Source organism: Anolis sagrei, chromosome 3, assembly GCF_037176765.1.
Source record: "Anolis sagrei isolate rAnoSag1 chromosome 3, rAnoSag1.mat, whole genome shotgun sequence".
Classification (NCBI taxonomy): Eukaryota; Metazoa; Chordata; class Lepidosauria; order Squamata; family Dactyloidae; genus Anolis; species Anolis sagrei.
The window spans coordinates 266,332,243-266,349,848 of NC_090023.1; the positions used below are offsets into that span (position 1 = coordinate 266,332,243).

Here is a 17,606-nt window from a genome sequence, read left to right on the forward strand (position 1 = left end):
TGCAGAGGTTGAGAGAGGATGGGATATAAAAGCCTGAAATAAATAATAAATAATAAATAAGTGGACTCTAACAATAAAACAAACATTTAATGCACAAACCCATCCTCAAAACAGTGGATGTGGCTCTTAATGAGACATGCCACATTATCATGGGGTGCCTGCGCCCTACACCACTGGAGAAATTACACTGCTTAGCCGGTATTGCACCACCTGACATCTGCCAGGAAGTAGCAGCCAATAGTGAAAGGACCAAGGCAGAGACATCTCCAGCCCATCCCTTGTTTGGGTATCAGCCAGCACGTCAACAACTTAAATCAAGAAATAGTTTTCTAAGATCTACGGAGACACTCGCTGGAACACCTCAGCAAGCTGGAGTCCAAAAGTGGCAGGCTCAAACCCAGAACCTCAATCAATGGCTGATACCAAATGAGAGACTCCCCCCTGGGCACACAGAAAACTGGGCGACTTGGAAGGCGTTGAACAGACTGGCTCTGGCACCACGAGATGTAGAGTCAACCTTCAGAAATGGGGCTACAAAGTGGAATCCTCGGCATGCGAGTGTGGAGAAGAGCAAACCACTGACCACCTGCTGCAATGCAACCTGAGCCCTGCCACATGCACAATGGAGGACCTTCTTGCAGCAACACCAGAAGTGGCCAGATACTGGTCAAAGGACATCTAATCAACTACCAAACTCACAATTTTCGTATTTTGTCTGGTTTTTTTGTTTTGTTTTGTTCTGTTAGAAATGTAATATAATCGACTGGTTGCACTGACACGATAAATAAATAAAATCCTCAAAAAAATACAAGGGGGTGTTTAAAGTTGAACAAATCTCATTTTAATGGTTATGTCATGCCCCCACTCCCAAAAAAGGTTTCATCCTTCCCTCCCCACCGCAGGCTTTGGAGGAATCCAACGTAGGTTTTCCAACGTAGGTTTTACAATTTTTTACCCAATTCTGAGAGTTTGGGGAAGTTTCAAGATGTGGCCAGGATAATGCACAGTCTACATGCCACAAAAGGTCCTGAATTCAAATTCCCATTATGATGATTATATTTCACCCTCTACCTAAAAGTTTCAGTGCACATTAAAAAAGGAAAAGAGACACAGACAAGGCCCAATGGATAGAGGTTGAATCGATGCTGCATGATTTGGCATTCCAAAATGGGCATTCCACAATGCAGCACACGCTGGCCCCTGAGATCCAAGTTTACACATGAGCTCATATAGCAAAGCCAGAGCAGAGACCTGACATTCGTTTTGGGGAGCTCAACCCAGATTTGAGGAATGGGAGAGGTAATCTGTAAGCCATCTGCAATTATATTCATAAACTTTTGTTTTACAGCTAACTGGTGGTCTTCCACCTGGACTCAGCTGGCTTTGAGAGTCAGAGCAAGCACCACAAGAAGTTCAGAGAGCCCTCTGCGCGAGAACTACTGCTGGACCAGTTGCACGCATTCGTTTCAGTGACGTTTCTGCATAGATCAGAGGCTGCGTAAGAGGGAGGCTTGATGGACCACATCCAAACAGTTTTGTCATGTTCTGTCCCTAACTTGGCTTTTCTTTCCTTGATACCCCGTCCAGTCAAAAGGACACTTAACACTTGTGCAGCAATTGCCGGCTTTGCAGAATTATCATTACTTACTGGAGACGGAATGAAGGCTTCGTGGTACTTCTTGGGATTTATTCTCAAGGACCCCTTCAAAAAGAGAGAGAGAAGAAGAACTAGAATTAGATCTCAAAAAGGAACAACTTTCATTTGTGTGCTTCATACTTTCAAGTTGCCTGTCAAATTACGATGACCCCATGGGTTCTTCAGGTTTGACCCTAGGCACAAAATACTCTCTGATGATGGTTCACAGTTGCTTTCCTTGGAACATAATTATCGTACCTGGTATTTTTTGGCATTCCCTCATCCAAATGTAACCGACCTGGCACTGGTGAGCTTCCAAGACCCAAAAGGGAGCTTAAGGATATTGAAACAGGGTGGCCAAAGGGCAACCCTCTGGATCAGTGTTTCTCAATCTGGGGGTCGGGACCCCTAAGGGGGTCGTGAGAGTGTGTCAAAGGGGTCACCAAAGACCATCAGAAAACATAGTATTTTCTGGTGGTCATTGGGATTCTGTGTGGGATGTTTGACCCAATTATATTGTTGTTCGAGTTCAGAATGCTCTTTGATTGTAGGTGAACTATAAATCCCAACAACTACAACTCCCAAATGTCAAGGTCTATTTTCCCCAGACTCCACTAGTGTTCACATTTGGGCATATTGAGTATTCGTGCCAAGTTTGGTCCAGATCCATCATTGCACGAATCCACAGTGCTCCTCTGGATATGGGTGAACTACAACTCCCAAACTCAAGGTCAATGTCCACAAAACCCTTTCAGTGTTTTCTCTTGGTCATGGGAGTTCTTTGTGCCAAGTTTGGTTTAAATCCATCGCTGGTGGAGTTCAGAATGCTTTTTGATTATAGATGAACTATAAATCCCGGCAACTACAACTCCCAAATTACAAAATCAATTCCCCTCCCCCTCAACCCCACTAGCATTCACATTTGGGCATATTGGGTATTTGTGCTCAATTTAGTCCAGTGAATGAAAATACATCCTGCATATCGGATATTTACATTACGATTTATAACAGTACTAAAATGACAGGTATCAAGTAGCAATGAAAACAATCTTATGGTTGGGGGTCACCACAACATATGGAACTGCATTAAGGGGTCATGGCATTAGCAAGGTTGAGAACCACTGCTCTGGATGATATTGGACTACCTCTCCCAGCATTCCCTAACACATTGGGAGTTATAGTCCAAACCCTTCTGGAAGACTGGAGTTGACCCATCTCTTCATTCGAAAGGTGGGATTTTAAAGTTCTGCAGAATTGACCAAACAATAGAGATGCTGTATGAGGGACAGCACCGATCCACAGCCACTCCAGGAGAAAACAGAGTCATATTCTGATGCCATATGGCACAGGCAATGCAACTTTGGGGAAAGTGGGTTTGTGCGTCCTGCTCATAAGAGAGGGAAGACCTAATCACCTCTCAACAAAAGATTGCTCCAGGCACTGCCAGGCCATCAAATGCTAATCAAGGTGGTCTGTTGAAACATTCACACCTAGCTCCAGCAGACAAAAGTCCTTTGTCCCACCCTGGTCATTCCACAGATATATAAACCCTTTTTCCTAGTTCCAACAGACCTCACTACCTCTGAGGATGCTTGCCATAGATGCAGGCGAAACTTCAGGAGAGAATGCCTCTAGAACATGGCCATATAGCCCAAAAAAACCTACAACAACCCAGAGGGAAGATCTGGTTTCCAATGTGCTGACTGAGGTGCCTTCCTTAAATGTGATCCAAGAAGAGCTTCAGCTGAGCAATACCAAGGTTGACACTCTGGCCACAGGAAGGCAGCAAAGGGCCTCCCAAGTGGTCAAAAGAAGCCAGAGCTTGAAGGTAAAGAGAGGCACAATTGGTTGGATACCTTCTCCTGGTTTGCCCCCATCCAAAGTGTGAAGCCTTTTCTCCTTCGTAAACTAGCAGACAGTGGTCCATGCTTCTCTTGTGCTGGCTTGCCACAGTCAAGTCATCCCAGTCCAAGATTCAAAACAAAGGAACACGATGCTCTGGATATGACCATCAGCTCAAGTCCAAGCACAAGGAGAGGGAATTGTGCAGCTCAGATGCTATTCCATATAACTCAACAAGTCCTTCAAACTCCTTCCCATTTTCACCTCCATACAAAGTAAGTCAATAAACACTCCTCCAGAGGCCTGAAGGGGACAGGAGGCTCCATTTAAATGTCATTTTGGGGAATATGCACCTTTAACAGACTGAAAATGGTCTTCTACCACTTCTTTTTTAATGTTACATGCAGCCTACAGAAACTTAGACATACGGAGGATGGGGGTGGCTTCCAAACAGGCTCCAGATAACTGCCCATGTACAAAGCACCACAGAGTATATAAATAAATCAATGATACATGTATTGAATTTAAATCATTCTTACCCAAGAAAACCAGTTGATTCCTAATCCATATAAAATGCAGATGTGTGCTTTTCAACTTAAGAACAGACAAGCATCTCGAGCTCTGAGGATTACCTGGGAAGGAATCCCACTGGAGAATTGCAGCACACCCAAATACCTGGACCATGCTCTGACTTATAAGAAGAACCGCTTGAATGTCAAGCAAAAAGAGGGTGCTAGAAACAATATCATATGAAAGCTGACTGGCACAACCTGGGGATCACAACCAGACACAGCGAAGATGTCTGCCCTTGTGCTTTGCTACTCTGCTGCTGAATACACCTGCCCAGTGTGGAAAACATCTCACCATGTTAAAACAGTGGATGTGGCTCTTCATGAGATATGCTGCATTATCACAAGATGTCTACGGCCTACACCACTGGAGAAATTACACAGTTTCACCGATATCGCACCACCTGACATCCATCAGGAAGTAGCAGCCTGTAATTAAAGGATCAAGGCAGTGACATCTTCGGCCCATCCTCTTTTCAGATATCAGCCAGCAAGCCAACGTCTTAAATCAAGAAATAGCTTCTTAAGATCTACAGCAGTCATTCCCAATCTTTGGTCCTCCAGGTGTTTTGGACTTCAGCTCTCACAATTCCTAAAGGCTGGTAAGCTGGCCTGGCTTTATGGGAGTTGAATTCCAAAACAACTGGAGGACCAAAGGTTGGGAAACACTGGTCTACAGAGATACTAACAGGAACACCTCAGCAAGCAAGTGGCAGCTGAAAACCAGAACCTCAATCAGTGGCTGAGACCAGGTGAGAAACCCCCTCCTGGACACACAGACTGCACTCTGGCACCATGAGTCTTCAGAAATGGGGCTTCAAAGTGGAGTCCATGACATGCAAGTGTGGAGAAGAGCAAACCATAGACCACTTACTACAATGCAATCTGATCCCTGCCACAGGAACAGTGGAGGACCTTCTCACAGTGACACTAGAGGTGTTGTAATTCAGCAAGCTGATGATGATGAGGGGTTTGGGGGTGCAGGGCCTAATGGTTCTGTGGGTGCCCAGACAGAAGGGGTGTTGGAGCAAGATGGTTCTCCAGTTGGGAGAACGGAGGGGGTGTTGGAACAAGATGTTGTTTCTGAATGAGGGAATGAAACTGATTTGGAAGCTGACAGGCAGGGAAGGGAGGATACCATAAGCTCATCCGAAGAAGCAGCTGGCTTAGAGAGAGATACCAGGTTGCTCCTCTGGGGAAAGAAATTCAGGCGCAAGCAAAGCCATGGGAAGGAGAGGCAGAAGCATTTCTCTCAAGGTCCATGGAATGAGTTTATGCCTTTAAACGAGATAGAGAGCTGTTGTTGCAACTCTTGGACAGGAAAGGCCCTCTGACTTTAACCACACCGTTGGATGGAAAAACAATCCTTTTATTGAAGATAATTAAAAATCAATAAAGATAATTAAAAAGCAATGAAACTGTTAAATCCAATTATGTAGGAAGAAAAGCAGAAGCAAAGTAGTCCAGGGTAAATGTCCAGCAAAGTCCACAAAAACAAAGTCGAAACTTCCAAAATAAAATGCAAGAAATGAGGAAACATGAATCCAAGGCATGAATATAAAAGCATAGAATCCAAGAATCAAAACCATGAAACAAAGGCACTTAAAACATGAATTTTCCAAGTAAAGATTCCATGAAACAAGGACGAGATCTTGACTTGATTCCAAACGATGCTTCATCTCACTACATATCCTGTACTTGGGACTTTTATCTCCTCATTAGCTATGTCTCTAGCACTCAGAAATTGGTTTCGCTTAAGCTGAGAATTTATCTTTTTCTCTCAGAGCATGACAGGATGCCGAAGCCACTGTTCGGCTCTCCTGTTTTGACTGATCTTCTCGCATCTATCTATTTGCTCATTAAGTTCTGCAGCTGGGCTAGATGCCGAGCTGTTTTCATGTTCCCTATCATGGGAACTCTCTGGTAACAATTCAGAAAGCACGCCATCATCCCCACACCCCTCAGGGACATTCTCATGGGAAACTACACTTTGAACAGGGATCTCCTAGTTCTCTGTATCAATATCACTGACCAAACCACTGCCATCTTGAAACTCATTAACATCACTTCCCACATTCAAAGCACCCTGATCCTGAAACACAATCACAGGCTGAGCTTTAACAGCTGTTGGGATTTCAGATGAAGCAACGTCACTACAAGAGTGGCAAACTCTCGTGTTGTTCCTGGGTCATGTTGTAAGCTCAAGGCCATTCCTAATCAAGTTTTGCTTCCTGCTTTGCAGATTTACCTATGGATTCGTGCTCTTGTTTTGATCCTTGTTCTCTGGATAAATGTTCCAAGTTTTAACTCTTGTTTTTAGATTTACCATTTGCCTATTGGATTTGCTTTCTATATGTACACTTGGATTTTTACTCTATTATTTGCTTAAGGAGCCTTTGGCCCTTTCTTCTATGTGTTTTATCAATAAGCTGTTTATTACCACATCTGGTTTCCTGGTGAGTGCTTTGAACAAGGTGAACTCTTGCCGAGGTGCAACAAGAGGCACTCCAAGTGGCCAGCTTCTGGTCAAAGGACATTTACCATAATACCAAGGTTTTTAAAAACTTTGTTTGTGGTTTTTTTATACATTAGTAGCCGTCCCCTGCCACGCATTGCTGGGGCCCACATGGGGGTTCCGTGTGGGAGGTTTGGCCCAATTCTATCGTTGGTGGGGTTCAGAATGCTCTGTGAGTGTAGGTGAACTATAAATCCCAGCAACTACAACTCCCAAATGTCAAGATTCTATTTTCCCCAAACTCCACCATGTTCACATTTGGGCATATTGAGTATTGGTGTAGAGTTTGGTCCAGATCCATCACTGTTTGAGTCCACAGTGATCTCTGGATGTAGGTGAACTACAACTCCCAAACTCAAGGTCAATGCCCACCAAACCCTTTCAGTATTTTCTGTTGGTCATGGGAGAACTGTGTGCCAAGTTTGGTTCGATTCCATCGTTGGTGGGGTTCAGAATGTTCTTTGATTGCAGGCGAACTATAAATCCCAGCAACTACAACTCCCAAATGACAAAATCATTATTTTTTGAGTGAAGGACATACATTGGGTTGTTGGGTGTCTTGTGTCCAAATTTGGTGTCAATTTGTCCAATGGTTTTTGAGTTATGTTAATCCCACAAACGAACATTACATTTTTATTTATATAGATTTTTGCTACTGTACGTATTTTATTCTGATGTAATTTTTGTTGTCTAGCAGTTTGTATTTCATTTTGCTGTATTGTACCCACAAACGAACATTACATTTTTATTTATATAGATAATTGTATTCTCAATTCACTTCTGACACGGAAATAAATAAATAAACTCAAGAAAAAGCTACATAATTAGAAGACATTAACAGAGATCAAGTCAAATCAAAAGCATTCTGGGAAGGATAGTTCAAGAGCACTTCAGTTTAAAAAAAATCTACCTAAGGTTCAAATAAAATGTAGTCTTTTCATAAATATATAAAAACTGGAGCCAACCTTTAATGAGAGACATTTAAGAAAGCTTTTAAAATGGACATTTTCATTTAAGATTTGAAAATTATTCCATTTGTAATCAGTAACAATCATGAGACTCTTCCTGAAGTGTTATTCCCATATAAATTAACTATAACGCTGTGTATGCATGTGGGAAACAAATCTGAAAGAGCTTGGAAGGCAGGTGAGCATACATGAAAAATATGCAGATTTATGGGGAAACGCAGCCAATGCTGAGAGTTTTTCATCACCCAAGGGACCACCACGAGCGCGAGGACAGATTACTCATCCTTGACTGTACCTCAACAGGAAAGAAAAACTTGGTTGAGGTTAATAAAAACTACATTTCAGCCTATTTCAAGAGAAGGCTCTGGCAGAAGACCCTCCTTGGAAAGAGACAAAGATAAAAATTCAACCCTAAACTGAACACGAGACAAGGATGGGGTGTGAAATCTTCAAGACATATGTGCAAAGGATGTCACTCACAACAAGTGCAAGCATACATAAAGAAAATGGCAAATCCATCAAGCCAGTGGTTTTCAACCTTCCTAATGCCATGACCACTTAATGCAGTTCCTCATGTTGTGGTGGCCCCCCAACCATAATATTGTTTTCATTGCTACTTGATACCTGTCATTTTAGTACTGTTAGAAATCGTAATGTAAATACATAATGTAAATAGATGAAGTTGCTACTTCATCTATATAAATAAAAATGTAATGTTTTGTTTGTGGGATTAACAGAACTCAAAAACCACTGGACGAATTGACACCAAATTTGGGCACAAGACACCTTACAACTCAATGTATGCCCTTCACTAAAAAAAAAATTGATTTTGTCATTTGGGAGTTGTAGTTGCTGGGATTTATAGTTCACCTACAATCAAAGAGAATTCTGAACTCCACCAATGATGGAATTGAACCAAACTTAGCACACAAAACTCCCATGACCAACAGAAAATACTGGAAGGGTTTGGTGCGCATTGACCTTGATTTTTGGAGTTGTAGTTCACCTATATCCAGAGATGTTGTGGATCTGAACCAAACTTGGCACGAATACTCAATACACCCAACTATGAACGCTGATGGAGTTTGGGGAAAATAGACCTTGACATTTGGGAGTTGTAGTTGGTGGAATTTATAATTCACCTACAATCAAAGAGAATTCTGAACTCCATGAACAATGGAATTGAACCAAACTTAGCACACAGAACTCCCATGACCAACAGAAAATACTGGAAGGGTTTGGTGGGCATTGACCTTGAGTTTTGGAGTTGTAGTTCACCTATATCCAGAGATGTTGTGGACTCAAACAACGATGGATCTGGACCAAACTTGGCACGAATACTCAGTACGGCCAGCTACGAACAGTTTGGGGTAAATAGACCTTGACATTTGTGAGTTGTAGTTGCTGGGATTTATAATTCACCTACAATCAAAGAGCATTCTGAACCCAACCAACGATAGAATGGGGCCAAGCTTCCCATACAGAACTCCCAAGAGCAACAGAAAATACTGTGTTTTCTGATGATCTTTGGTGACCTCCCCCCCCCCCCCCCAGAGGTTCCAACCCCCAGGTTGAGAAACAACAGATCTTTGACTGTTGGTCTAAGACAGAGATCTTGGGAAAGTGCTCATCCTGTGGCCACCAGCCAAGAGAGAATAGGAGGAGGAAGTTTCACACCAAACTGGCGTGTAAGTTACCTTGGATGGACAAGCCAAATGGAATTGATGAGCCTGCCTGTATAGAGACTTACTCACGTCAGGTACAGGCAGAACTTGGAAAACTCATTTTTCACAGCTTCCTGAATCTCCAAGGAATGGGCACACTGGCTGAGCAATCCTATGAGTTGTCCAAAAACGTAATTCACCTTGGCTCCAGATACTGGACACATGCCCTACTGTTAAAGAGCGTACAAAGGCCTAAGTCTTAACTTATGCCTATTGGTGTCTTTTCTTTTTGTTTGTTTTTTTAGTTGCTGCAAAGATTGGCATTATTTTCCACCTTCAAGAAATATTGGGGATAATGGATCATACCCTGTTAGGATCACTGACCACTGGGGTATAGATCATGAACTGTTAGGATCACAATATGATCGGGGTAGTGGAGTTTATTTGGTAATGAATGATTGCTGGTCATGTAGATATAGTGTTCTCTCACTTATTGCGTGTGTTACATTCCAGGACCTTATTCCTTAGAAATAGTTTTCTAAGATCTACAGAGACACTTGCTGGAACACCCCAGCAAGTGAGAGTCCAAAAGTGGCAGGATCAAACCCAGAGCCTCAATCAATGGCTGATACCAAATGAGAGACTCCCTCCTGGGCACACAGAGGACTGGGTGACTTGGAAGGTGCTGAACAGACTGCGCTCTGGCACCACGAGATGCAGAGCCAACCTTCAGAAATGGGGCCACAAAGTGGAATCTGTGACATGCGAGTGTGGAGAAGAGCAAACCACTGACCACCTGCTGCAATCAACCTGAGCCCTGCCACATGCACAATGGAGGACCTTCTTGCAGCAACACCAGAGTGATTCCAAGTGGCCAGATACTGGTCAAAGGACATTTAATCAACTATCAAGCTTGCAAACTTTGTGTTTTAACTGTTTGTTTGTTTGTTTTGTTAAAAATGTAATACAAATATTTGGTTGCTCCTGACATGATAAATAAATACATTCCAGGACCACCCGCAAAAAGTGAAAATCCGCGAAGTAGAGATGCTATATATGTATATCGAGTTCCAAGGGTGAGGCAGAAGCGAGGAAAGATTTAAAGGCACCACGCACCTTTTTTTGCTAGCTATCTCTGCTTTGTTTTGCAATCTCTCTTGATTGGTTGCCTCTCTCCCAAGGGGGAGGATGAACCCCCTTTCCACCCTCCATCGTTGCCAGGAGGTGGGATTAGAACGCTGCTCTGGGCAATGGCAACCATTCATAAACTGGGAGTAAAAAACCCACAAAACAGCCAGTCCACGAAAAGCGAACCGCGATGTAGTGAGGGAACACCGTATTTTGTTTCTGTTCCATTATTGACTATAAGGTCGCATGAGCTCCCACTGTTAGCCCCAGCTTCTGCCAACCTAGCAGTTCGAAAACATGCAAATGTGAGTAGATCAATAGGTACTGCTCTGGCCGGAAGGTAACGGCACTGCATGCAGTCACGCCAGCCACGTGACCTTGGACGTGTCTATGGACAATGCTGGCTCTTCGGCTTAGAAATGGAGACGAGCACCACCTCCCAGAGTCGGACACAACTGGACTTCATGTATTTAAAGATACAAACACATATATCTTGAAACTTGAAACTTGAAACTCTTTAATAAGAGTTTACTTTTAAATAAAACGCAAACCTCAACAGTTTCCAACTTTCTAACAAGAGGTTCTGCACTCTGACAGACTTTTATGCTCAAGCTCAATCAAAGCTAAACACACTTCTCTAACAGTCAACTGACATCGTGTTTAAACCTAGACAGTCTCGTGACCTGCAGCCCCTCCCACTGCTCTAGGTATATAGAGATAAGGAAACTGCAAATCGAATAAGACATATCGTGCTTCATGTTCGAAAACAACACGTTACACAACAGACAAACATCATATAGAGGAGGCTTAAGAAGGTTGCTTCCCCAAAATAGAAGGATACTCGCAAACTAGAAGGTGTCCAGAGAAGTGCCACCAAAATGATCAAAGGTTTCGAAACCGAGCCCTATGAGGAGCAGCTTAGGGAACAGGTTGTGTTGAGCTGTGAGAAAAGGAGCCTGACAAGGGTGTCACATTGTGACAAGGGTGTCACAAAGGATGTCACATTGAGAAGGGAGCAAGCTTCCTTTTTGCTACTCTGGAGTCTAGGATACAATAGAGCAGTGGTTCTCAACCTGGGGTCCCCAGATGTTTTTAGCCTACAACTCCCAGAAATCCCAGCTAGTTTCTGGAAGTTGTAGGCCAAAAACATCTGGGGACCTCAGGTTGGAACCACTGCAATAGAGCAATGGATTCAAATTGCAGGAAAAAGAGATTCCACCTAAACATTAGGAAGAATTTCCAAAAAGCAAGAGTTGTTTAACAGTGGAATGTGTTGCCTTGGAGTGTGGTAGAGTCTCCTTCCCTGGGAGGTTGTCAGCAGAGGTTGCATGGCCATCTGTCAGGGGTGTTTTGATTGTATCTTCCAGTATGACAGAATTGGGTTGGACTGGATAGCCCCTGGGGTCTTTTTCAATGCAGTGACTATGATTCTATGATAATAAAAGCCCTCCCTCAGACTCATCATCAAGGCATTGGATTCCATTAGATGGCCATTCTGTGTCTGGCAAGGAAGAGACAGGAGAAGCAGCGGGCTGTGTCTCTTTGGCCAGACGCAAAATGATTTCATCAGATCTCTATAGAAATCTAGCAGATTTCAGACCAAGATGCAATTACTCTGTGTCTGGATACAAACATGACCAGATGCTTTCTGGCCTCCCCATGCTTTCCACCAGTTGCAGAAGAACCAGGGAGGCTAGAGCTGCTAAACAAGTATTGGTGGGGAAATCAATAAGAGAGATAATAATAATAATAATAATAATAATAATAATAATAATAATAATAATAATAATAATAATAAGGTAAAGGTAGTCCCCTGACATTAGGTCCAGTCATGTCTGACTCTGGGGTGTGGTGCTCATCTCCATTTCTAAGCCGAAGAGCCAGCGTTGTCCGTAGACACCTCCAAGGTCATGTGGCCGGCATGACTGCAAGGAGCGCCGTTACCAATAATAATAATACTTTATTTATACCCTGCCACCATCTCCCCAAGGGACTCGGTGCGGCTACATGAGGCCAAGCCCACAGTACATCAGTAAACAAAAGCAATAACAAAAACGATACAAAACAATATATTTATTTATTTATTTATTTACTGCGCTCACAGGGCGACTCACATAAACAAAAATCTATGGCCGGGTCAAATGTAATAATTTAAAAATTAAAAAAATAATGCTGGGCATGAACAAGGTAGGATATAACTGGGATAAAGAGATGAGGGTGCGCAGTCAGTCCTAAATTCATAGTAAAGTTCATTTGAGGGCATATTGTTAAGAGTTTTCCTTATTCTGGCACACTGGAACAACCACGTTTTCAGGCTCCTCCTAAAGACTGCCAGAGTTGGGGCATGTCTGATGTCCTTGGGAAGTGAGTTCCAGAGTTAGGGGGCTACCACCAAGAAGGCCCTTTCCCTCTTCCCATATATGGAACTATTGCACTATGCTATGTAATACAGAATCTCAATTTCTGTTCCTAATTGCAATATGCTTGACTGTGGATTGTGAAGGAGAGAATTTTGGTCAGCTAGATAATAGTCCTCTAACAGAAGTGATAAGCAGTCTGGAAAAGAGAACTTCTCTTTCAAGACACCATCCAGTTCCTGTTCTCAATCTTTCAAAGGTTTACATGGAAACAAACATACATCTGCCCCCTGCTAGGCTAAGATTGTGATAGATCACTGTGTGGTTTACAGGCATTATGTGTGGGAACAGCCAACACACTATACGTGGCAAAGATATATCAGGTTTACTACTGCCCAAAGGTCAACAAAATCAGCAAATACCATATATAGTCAAGTATAAGCCAACCCGAATATGAACCGAGGCACCCAATTTGACCTCAAAAAACTGGGAAAACATATTGACTCAAGTATAAGCCGAGGGTGGGAAATAATAAATAATAAATAATAAATAATAATAAATAAATAATAATAAATAATAAATAAAGTAAAATAATAAATGAATAACAAGAATAAATAGAATAAAGTAATAAATGTAATAATAGATTGAAATAATAAATGCAATAATAATAAAGAGAAAAATAATAAATGTAATCAAAATAATAACACAGTAAAATAATGTAACTATAATAATAATAGAGTAAAATAATAAATGTAATAACAAGAATAAATAGAGAAAAAAATAATGTAATCAAAATAATAATAGAGTAAAATAATATAACTATAATAATAGTAGAAATAAATAGAATAAAATAATAAATGTAATCAAAATAATAATAATAACAGGGTAAAATAATAAATAACCCTTGACTCAAGTATAAGCCAAGGGGGGCTTTTTCAGCCTTAAAAAAGGACTGAAAAATCCAGCTTATACTTGAGTATATATGGTAATTAAGACATTGTAAACTCCACCTCATGCATTTACTACAGGCTTCAATGTGTCACCTTGACCCTTACAGTGGGGGGAATGTATGATGCCAATATAACAAAGACACACATAAGAAATAAATCAAAACATAAACACCACCACCACCCCCCAAAAACGGGTGCTTTTCCTCTGGAAAAAAAAACCCAGAGGAACTCCCCTTGCTTCTCTTCGAAAGCAGATGGGCCTTATTATCTGTGCCTATGAAAATCCTATTTACAATGTTGTGCATTTCACGCTGTGATATCATATCTGGAACCGGCCGCTCTCCCCATCTGCAAAGAACAACTGTTCTCACATGTGTATCAGAGGCCAGGCCTCTGGCCACAGAATCTCATGATGTCATCCACAGCCCGCATCATTTTACAATCCTTCACAAACAATAGCAGCTATATTTATCAGTGCGGGTGGGGGTTTTTTTTTTTCACATGTGTTAAGAAGATATAGTCATTCAAAAGAGGAGAAAGGCTGCATGTGTTAAGGTGCCTTTAGGTCCCATTCTCACCCTCACCTGACTACAAAAGCATCTATACTTTTTAAGTAGTTCTCTTAGAGGATCCAAATCTCTATCCTTCCCAAAGCACTACAGCCTTAACAAAGGAAGGGATCTCTCAGGTCAGAAGTTCCCCAAGGGCCCCCTCCAGATGTGCTTGGATTGCATCTCCATCCTCAGCACTATCTTGGCTGGAAAGAGCAGGTGCTCTGGTCCAGGGGGGAAAAACCCCACAAGTGATACAGGAGGCAGAGCAATAAGGGAGTCCGCTTTACAAACACAGGCTGAGCCTAAACAAGAAGGTCCCCAAGGTGCCGAGCTTGCATGGAAATTAACAGGCACCCCCAAACCCCTCCAGTAATCAAATTTCAGCTTATCAGGTCTGTGTGCCAAGTTTGGTCCAGATACTTCAGTGTTTGGGTTCACATATTACAAACTTACCACAGCATATAGTTATATCTTGTCTTAGCAGACAGGTTCTTTTAATTACATATAGCCTTTGACGAACAACATCACAGCACAAGGAGAAATATACACTATACATGACTTCCTTATATACAATTCATATGTAATTCTGCATGTAGGCGAATTCCCCCCAAATTAAAGTGAATTTCCCCCAAAGACCTCCAGTATTTTTTGCTGTTGATGGGGGTCTCTGTGGGCCAAGTTAGTTCCAGGTCTATCAGAGGTGAACTATACATCCCAGTACCTACAACTCCTAATATTCATGGTGAATTTCCCCCAAATCTCTCTAGTATGTTCAGTTCCTGATCACTTCCTGTTTGCTACGTGCCATACAAAAGAATAGGAAAGTGTTAAGGAAGTGGGTGGGGTCATGCAAATTTCACACCAAATGAGAAAGTAAGAAACACTGGGGTGCCTCTGGTGGAGGAAACACATAAAATCTAGGATGGATTTGTCCCCGTATGAAAGCCTTCACTTGGCTGGTAGATACTATTGTGTTTGTGGAGGACAATGGCAGGGGTCTTATACATTTTCATGGTGCTCACTATAACCTGCAATGTCATTGGATGGAGGGCCATTGGTGTCTCCTGAGAAGCAGGAGCAACAGAATCATAGAATCAAAGAGTTGGAAGAGACCTCATGGGCCATCCAGTCCAACCCCATTCTGCCAAGAAGCAGGAATATTGCATTCAAAGCACCCCTGACAGATGGCCATCCAGCCTCTGTTTAAAAGCCTCCAAAGAAGGAGCCTCCACCACACTCCGGGGCAGAGAGTTCCACTGCTAAACGGCTCTCACAGTCAGGAAGTTCTTCCTCATGTTCAGATGGAATCTCCTCTCTTGTAGTTTGAAACCATTGTTCCATTGCGTCCTAGTCTCCAAGGAAGCAGAAAACAAGCTTGCGTCCTCCTCCCTGTGGCTTCCTCTCACATATTTATACATGGCTATCATCTCCTCTCAGCCTTCTCTTCTTCAGGCTAAACATGCCCAGCTCCTTAAGCCTTGTTCTCCAGACCCTTGATCATTTTAGTCGCCCTCTTCCTCTGGACACATTCCAGCTTGTCAATATCTCTCTTGAATTGTGGTGCCCAGACTTGGACACAATATTCCAGGTGTGGTCTAACTAAAGCGGAATAGAGGGGTAGAGATTCTTCCATTGCTCCAAAATCAGTATTATGTTAGACTAGGGATGTTAAATTCTGATGGATGAAATTTCCCCACCATTCAAAACCACATTGCATTACCATCAGTAGTACTCCTGTCTGTATAGCCTAACATTGCTGCTGTTACAAACTCCATCGCTATCCCCTAAATGGGACAAATGGAGGAATAGAAAGATGGAATAGAAAGGGAGTCATTCGTGCAGTTTAGAGAGATGTACCTAGTGTAAAGTTTCTCACAGCTGAGGCCCAGGACACAACAATCCCAATTATCCAACAGTAAGAGTTAGGAAATGAGATTGTCAGGTTTTACAATATATTGTAATGTAATATAGCTGAGTCATGCACTGCTAATGGGCTTCTATTGGAAATGCTGAGTCATGCATTAACTGTATATAGAACTTCATTTGGGGAATGTGTTCTGGCCTAGTCCAGGTGATTGTGAATGATGTAATCCTGGGTCTGAGTTGAGTCAATGAGTTGGGAACCAATCGGTGATTGCTATGTGTAAATGGATTGTATATAAGGAAGTCATATATAGTGTATATTTCTCCTTGTGCTGTGATGTTGTTCGTGAAAGGCTATATGTAATTAAAAGAACCTGTCTGCTAAGACAAGATATAACTGTGTGGTGTGGTAAGTCTGTAATATCATCTAGACTGGGGGAAAGACAATAGTAAAACTGACAATGGCCGGGCATGTGCTCAAGTGTCTGTAAAAGGTTCAAGAGTGACTGCAGGCTGTGGAAGCAGTTGACTGAAAAAACTGTGCAGGAAGAAGCTACTGGAAAGCACTGAAGTTGTGCAACTGATCTGCTGCTGAATTGTGAAGTTAATCTCAACAGAGATCCATCCTTATTATTGTTTGCAAGGTTTGCCCTTTGTCTTTGATGAAAAGAGAGGCAGGATCCTCCTGACACCGTTCATGCATTTTTAAAAAAAATCTAAGTTCATTTTGCCACAGGTAACCAAGCTCATTGACTAGCACAACCATTTCACACTTGCAGCCACACTGAAGCACGACACAAATGCAACGCGGGAAGGGGACCGGCTCTGAGAGACAGAACAGAGGCCTCCAAATAGCAATGGGTTGCATGAAAATGCTTTGCTTCCACAGACAAGAGGACATGCTAAGCTCCAAGCACCTGGATGAGTGTTTTCCGTTTCAGACCTGCTGAGACGTCCTCCTTTGACATATATGTTTCAAACACTTTCTTCCTCCGCCTGGCTGGTTTGTTCCGGTTCTTCTTTTCGCCAGGGGTCAAGCTAGCAGTGTGCGGACCTACTGGAAACAAAGCCACAGTCATGTCCTTTCCGTCAACAACTGTTCAATGTAAGACTTTGCAAAGCCAATGACTACATGCAGACATTTTGCCAAAAGACAAGTGGATGATTGATGACAATACTTGAACTGATAGACCATTGTTAAAAGGTTTGGTTCTACCTCTAACTGCAAGTGTGCTTTTGAACCAGAACCAGAGGCTAAAGAAGTTACTTTGTTGAATTACTTTCAAAGTGCAACAAGCAGGCGATATTAGGAACTGAAGTCTGAAAGAATAATTTTCTCTAGCACAGCACACAATGAACCTATGAAACTGACAAAACAGCAAACAAAGGCAAAGAGGCAGCTCAGAAGTTTAGTTCAAGGTTTAAATGCCCTTATAATAATAATAATTATTATTATTATTATTGAAAAGTCGACAACAGATCCCAAATGTAGACTCTGCAAGAAAGCAGGTGAAACAATAGATCACATCCTCAGTTGCTGCAAGAAGATCGCGCAGACAG

The 17,606-nt window shown here is 42.3% G+C and overlaps 1 protein-coding gene across 2 annotated transcripts in view; it reads right to left on the minus strand.

Moving 5' to 3' along the window:
* Positions 1–17,606, minus strand: part of DIS3L2 (DIS3 like 3'-5' exoribonuclease 2) — a 334,011-nt gene that overhangs the window by 266,571 nt on the left and 49,834 nt on the right. Inside the window, exons 4-5 of one of the 2 annotated variants that reach the window (XM_060767323.2) lie at positions 16,964–17,100; positions 1,649–1,702 (exon numbers count right to left, since the gene is read on the minus strand). In XM_060767323.2, coding sequence (XP_060623306.2) covers positions 1,649–1,702; positions 16,964–17,100 — 191 coding nt within the window. Of the gene's footprint in view, positions 1–1,648; positions 1,703–16,963; positions 17,104–17,606 lie in introns of both variants that reach the window. The other variant, XM_060767322.2, reaches the window with a different exon arrangement.